This window comes from Lepus europaeus, chromosome 6, assembly GCF_033115175.1.
Source record: "Lepus europaeus isolate LE1 chromosome 6, mLepTim1.pri, whole genome shotgun sequence".
Lineage (NCBI taxonomy): Eukaryota > Metazoa > Chordata > Mammalia > Lagomorpha > Leporidae > Lepus > Lepus europaeus.
The window spans coordinates 118169369-118174454 of NC_084832.1; the positions used below are offsets into that span (position 1 = coordinate 118169369).

The 5086-nt window shown below is 68.6% G+C and overlaps 1 protein-coding gene across 1 annotated transcript; it reads right to left on the reverse strand.

Annotated features, from left to right (window-relative positions):
* Window positions 1-608: 608 nt before the first annotated feature.
* On the reverse strand, window positions 609-3386 carry BHLHE41 (basic helix-loop-helix family member e41). Its single transcript, XM_062195234.1, has 5 exons — window positions 3196-3386; window positions 2971-3034; window positions 2553-2660; window positions 2110-2221; window positions 609-1630 (listed from the first exon to the last, which is right to left on the reverse strand). Exons 1-5 carry the CDS (start codon window positions 3255-3257, stop codon window positions 609-611), a joined length of 1368 nt encoding a protein of 455 aa, XP_062051218.1. The 5' UTR covers window positions 3258-3386.
* Window positions 3387-5086: the final 1700 nt, after the last annotated feature.

Consider the following 5086-nt stretch of genomic DNA (forward strand, 5'->3'; position numbering starts at 1 on the left):
ACCAGGGGCGCGTGACCGAGACCACCAAGGACGAGGTGGCACCCGGAGCCGCGGACTCCCCTCGGCTCTGCCAACACGCATGCCTTCCCAAAAAGCCGAGCGTTACCAAATACTGGAGCGAACACCAAGTCCCCAAAAATCCACCTGCCTCCCCTCCTCCCTCCCCCTGCAGCCAGGCGGAGCAGCTCTGAGGCGCGCGCGAGACCCTGCCGTGCCCCCTCCCCACCCCGTCGGCGCCGATCCGGGGCGTGGGAAGGGTCCGCGCCCCCCCACCACCCCGGTCCCGGGAGCGCACCCGCGCGGCGCGAGCCCCCGGGACGAGGCTGGAGAGGAGGCGCCGCTGCCTGGGGCGGGGAGGGGGCTTCTCCCGAGAAAAAGCTGGGTGCGCTCTGCCGCAGAGGGGCTCCCCCCGGCCGCGGGGGAGGGAGCTGGGGGGGAGGGGGCGTTAGTGTGTGCAGGGCGGGGGCGGCGAGGGGCGAGCAAACGCGCAGCTCCCACTGTGCGCAGAACACCTGCCGGCCCGTCCTCCCGGCGTGCGCCTCCGCACACCTCCGCCCTCACGGCGTCGGGGCCGCCGCGACCTCGCACCGGCCGGACTCCGCGGGCGCTCAGGGGCCGTCCGCGCCGGCCGGCGAGGGCCCGTCCTGAGCGCCGCCGCCCGGGTTCCCGGCCGCCGGCAGGTGCAGCGGCCCGGGGGCCGCCACCTCGTGCGGCAGGAGGGTCGCGGCGGCCGCGGCGGCCTTCTCCGGCGGCGGCGACAGCACCGAGGACAGGCAGGGGAAGGCGGCGGCGGCCGCAGCGGCCGCGGCGGCGGCGGCGGCGGCGGCCGGGGCGGGGATGCCGGGGTACAGCAGCGGGAACGGGGCGGCGGCCGCCGGGTACAGATACTTCTCCAGGCCGCTCTTGTCCAGGAAGGGCTGCACGTAGGCGGCGGCGGCCGAGGGCGAGAGGAAGTAGAAGGGCAGGCAGAAGGGGGCCGCGGCGGCCGCGGGCGGCGCGAACGGCGCTCCCCCGCCTCCGCCGAACGCCACGAGCGAGCTGAGCAGGGCGGCGTCCGGTCTGAGCAGCGCGGCCGCGGCCGGGTCGGGGCCCAGGAGCGCGGCCGCCGCCGCCGCCGCGCCGCCCCCCGGGCCGCCGCCGCCGCCTCCCGGGCCGCCGCGGGCATCCAGCTTCAGCCTCTTGGGCGCCGGCGAGTCCTCCCCCGGCGGCTCCTGCTTGATGGCGACGCGGCCGGCGCCCGCCTCACGCTCCGGCCGGGCCTCGGCCTCGCCGCCGTAGCCGCTGTCGGTGTCCGTGTCGTTCTCGGCGGCGAGCTCGGCGCTGGGCTGAGTCCGCTGGATGACCGGCACGCAGTGCGCCGGCGGCTCCAGCTTGGGGCCCGCGGGGCCGGCGGCCGCGGCCGCGCCGGCGCCTTTGCCCAGCGGGACCTGTTGAGTCAAGGCCGGCGGGGTGGGCAGGAACTGGGTGGCCACGGCGTGCAAGTGGTTGAGGAGCTGGACGCAGCGCGGCTCCCTGGGGGTCCAGCTCTCGAAGCGGGAGAGGTATTGCAAGACTTCTTTGGCGCAGGTTTGAAATCCCGAGTGGAACGCGTCCAGGTCGGCCTGAATGGGCGACTTCAGAGACCGCTCCCCTGGGGTGGGCGTGGGGTGGGGGTGCGGGGCAGAGGCATGGAGGGAGGCAAGGAAAACACAGCCGGTGAGGCATCTGCCAGTCACGTGGGCCCTGCGCGGACGGAGGGGACCTGGGCTTCTCCCCCGCCGGCTGCCGGGAGGAGGAGGAGAGGAGGAGGAGGAGGAGGAGGGCGGCGGGGGTGGCGTGCGGGGAGGCGCGCTGCTCGCAGCCAAGACCCCGAAGTAAGACAGGGCGCAGCCGCCACTGGACTACAACCCGGCGCCTCCGGGTTCTGCCGAGAGGCTCTCTAGGGTGATGCACCGGGGAAGCGGGGGAGGGCAGCGTCTCGGCCACGGAGCCCACGGCGGCGAGCCCGCGGGCCCGGGGAAGGGGGTGGGGGCGGGGCGTGCGAAGCCTGCTGCGCCCCGGGGCTGCCCTGCAGGCCGGGCTGGCCTCCCCCCCCACCCCCCCCCACCCCCTCTCACCCCCCGCACTTACCATTCTGCAAAGCGAGGATCTTCTGATGCTGCTGCTCCGTTAAGGCGGTTAAGGCTTTCAAGTGTTTCAAAGTTAATTCCAAGACGACGGCTTTCTCCAGATGCCCCAGGGTCTGCAAAGAAGGGGGCACTTGGTTACCCCCCCCCCAAAAAAAACCCCACACATCCGGCTTCCTCGGCTGAGCTCCCCCCAGCACAGCAACTCGGGCGCACACTTGGAAGGCAGCGCTAGGCGTACACTTCCTGAGCCTGCGTCCCAGCGGCCAGGTTAGAAATGCCTGCCTGCCTGCCTGGCTGGCTTAGCTGGGAGCCCTACTCTGAGTCTATGGCACAAGTTGTATGGCAGGCCTGGAATATTTACATCGATTCCTCTCCCTCCGGGAGTCCTCCCGGGCTACCCACACGCCCTTGGAGAGCACCAGAGCGTGGAAATGTGCGTCTTACTGTCAATTTCAGATGTTCAGGCAGTAAATCTTTCAGCTGAGCGATGCATTCATTAATTCGGTCTCTTCTTTTCTTTTCTATTAATCTGTGCGGTAATTTGTAGGTATCCTTAATGTGTGCGAGGCGTGGGAGAGGGAAAAAAAAAAACAGTAAGCTGAACACTCACTTTCTGGGTACAACATCCCCCTACCCCAGTCCCCCCCCCCCCATACTTATGTGATAAACTATGCCCAAGAAATCTCTTTTCTTCTGGACTGTTCTGAAATGCGATTTAAATTCAGGTATGATGTTTGGTATCCCCCTGAGAACAGCCAGTAAGGCTACTTAAAATTCAGTTGGGCAGAGCTTCCCTGTGAAATCAATGGCCCTAATTAACTATCCAGGCAGGTTATGCGAAACATGGGAAACTTAGACTTACCTTGGTGTCATCTCGTTTCATGCCCCTTTTGGGCTTGCACATATACAAAGAGGAATAGTCCAGTCTGCAAAAACAGAAATCAGCAATCAGGCACCATTCGGGAAGGGGCTCTGCCCTCGCCCACTCCATTACCACTTTCTGGAAAAGCAGCAAAAAAAAACAATAAAAAATAAAAAAATCAGACCGAAGCCTAGACAGAGATTCGCAAGGGTGCGTGCACCTTACCCTATAAAATCTCTATGTTCCAGTAACTGTCGCTCTTGCAAATGCGGAATTCCTTCGTCCATGTTCGAGCGCGGTCCGTGGCCTCAGCTTCGGTTCGGGGGGATCCGCGCGTCTCCAGGCGCTCGCTCGCTCGCTCGCTCTCCCTCTTCAGTGCGGTGTGGAAAGTGTGAAGCAGCGGGCCCCCCCGCGCCGCCCGCCCGCCCGCCCGCTCGCACACACGCGCGCACACACGCGCGCACGCACCCTCGCCCGGCCCCGCTGCGCGGCTACTTTGCTCTCACTCCGGGCAGTGTTTGGCCACAGGGCACGCGCGTCGCCGGCCAGACCAGCACCCAGCTCACGTGCGGAACGTACCATCCGCGGTCCAGCCCGGAGGGGGGCGGGCGAGGAGGGGCCGCGCCGGGAGGGGGCGGCGGGACACGGCGGCGGGAGGGGGCGGGGACACCTGACCAGGGCCACCGGAAAGGAAAAACAACTTCGGCCAAGCGCTTCGTCTCCCTAGAGGCGCTGCAGGCGGCGGGGGGAGGGGCGGGGGGGGCGCGGGGGTGCGGGGCGGCCCCGCTTCCCGGGCTCGGAAACGCGACTCTCCCCGTGCGTCCGTCATTACGGTGCAGAAACGTGAACGTGGCTTTTTTTTTTAATTATTATTATTATTTTTTATTTTTTTCGCTTTTCCACCGACTGTGCCGCTGCTGGCTTGGAGCGGAGAAAGGAAAAGAGAAAGAGGAGCCTTCGCGGCGGGTCGCACTCCAGGCCCGAAAGCAAGCTGCAGACTTGGCGCCCCCGCGCTCAGCAGCCTGGCAGGGAGGACCCCTGGGCGCTGGGGGCAGGTCCTCCCCGCCACCCCAGGAAAGGGGGCAACTGGGCATCGGCCCCCTGGGGGGCTTCAGCTGCGTGAAAACGCAGTCACTGGGTCCGAGTGTCCCTGGGCCACCTAAACTTCCCGCAGCGGCCGGAATTGCGGTGCCACTCATCACAGCAGCAGCTGACGCCGCCTGAGGCTCCGTGGGCTCCCGGAGGAGCGCGGGCGGGGGGCCGGGGCGGGAGGAGGAGGGGGCTCCGCCAGTGCGGCAGTTGCCGCCCGCCAGCCCCCCGCGCCCCGGGCGGCGCCCGCGTGCGATCAGCCACGCCGGGCGTGTGCAGAGCCCACGCTTACTACCGCTGGCACCTCCACAGCCTCCCTCCTTAATCCCCGTCTCCGGCGGGCACCAGCACAGGGCCAGCAACGTGAGCCGACCCGCCGCGCTGCCACATCACTGCGCGGGGAGCCCGTGCGCGCGCGCGCCCTGCAGCCGCGGCGCGGGGAAGCGCGGGGCAGCACGGGCCGCGCCACCTCTCGCCGGAGCCACCCGCGAGCGTGACTCACGGCCAGCGGGAGGCGCCGGGAGACGCGCACTGCCCGCGCCGCGCCGTGCACGGCTGGGGGGGGGCCTTGGAGGCCGCGGGGAGCGCGTCCTGCGGGACTCCCGGGTCTGCGGCCCCGCTGCCGCCAGCTCCTGTGTCGTGACGCACGTTCACAGATAACGCTGCTGACAGTTTCTGTAGCCATACATACACAAACAAATGTGGATCTCCCGCGGGCTGTTCCTGCGCCCAGCCCAATATTTACACTCTCCCCGGTCATCTGCGAAAACACTGGTGACGGCCAGTGGCACGTGAGCCCCGGGGAGGCGGGCGCCGCCTGCACGCGCACCGGGGCGCAGCAGGGAAGGGGACCGTCGCTACGTGTCCCCCGGCCCGCCCCGCCGCGCGCGGATCTGGGTCGCGGCGAGCGCGAGTCACGTGGCTGCGGGAGTCGCGTCTCCTCCCCGCCTCCGGGAGCCGCCCGGGCCGCGCTGCTGCAGTCTCCCGGGTCCGGGGCGGAGACGCGCGCCGCGTCTGGCTTCGTGAC

Coding starts and splice junctions, on each gene's coding strand:
- BHLHE41 (XM_062195234.1), bottom strand. CDS start 3,257: ATGGACGAAGGAATTCCGCATTTGCAAGAGCGACAGTTACTGGAACAT. Junction 3,035..3,195: donor GAACATAGAGATTTTATAGG/GTAAGGTGCACG, acceptor CTGTTTTTGCAG/ACTGGACTATTCCTCTTTGT. Junction 2,661..2,970: donor TGAAACGAGATGACACCAAG/GTAAGTCTAAGT, acceptor GCACACATTAAG/GATACCTACAAATTACCGCA.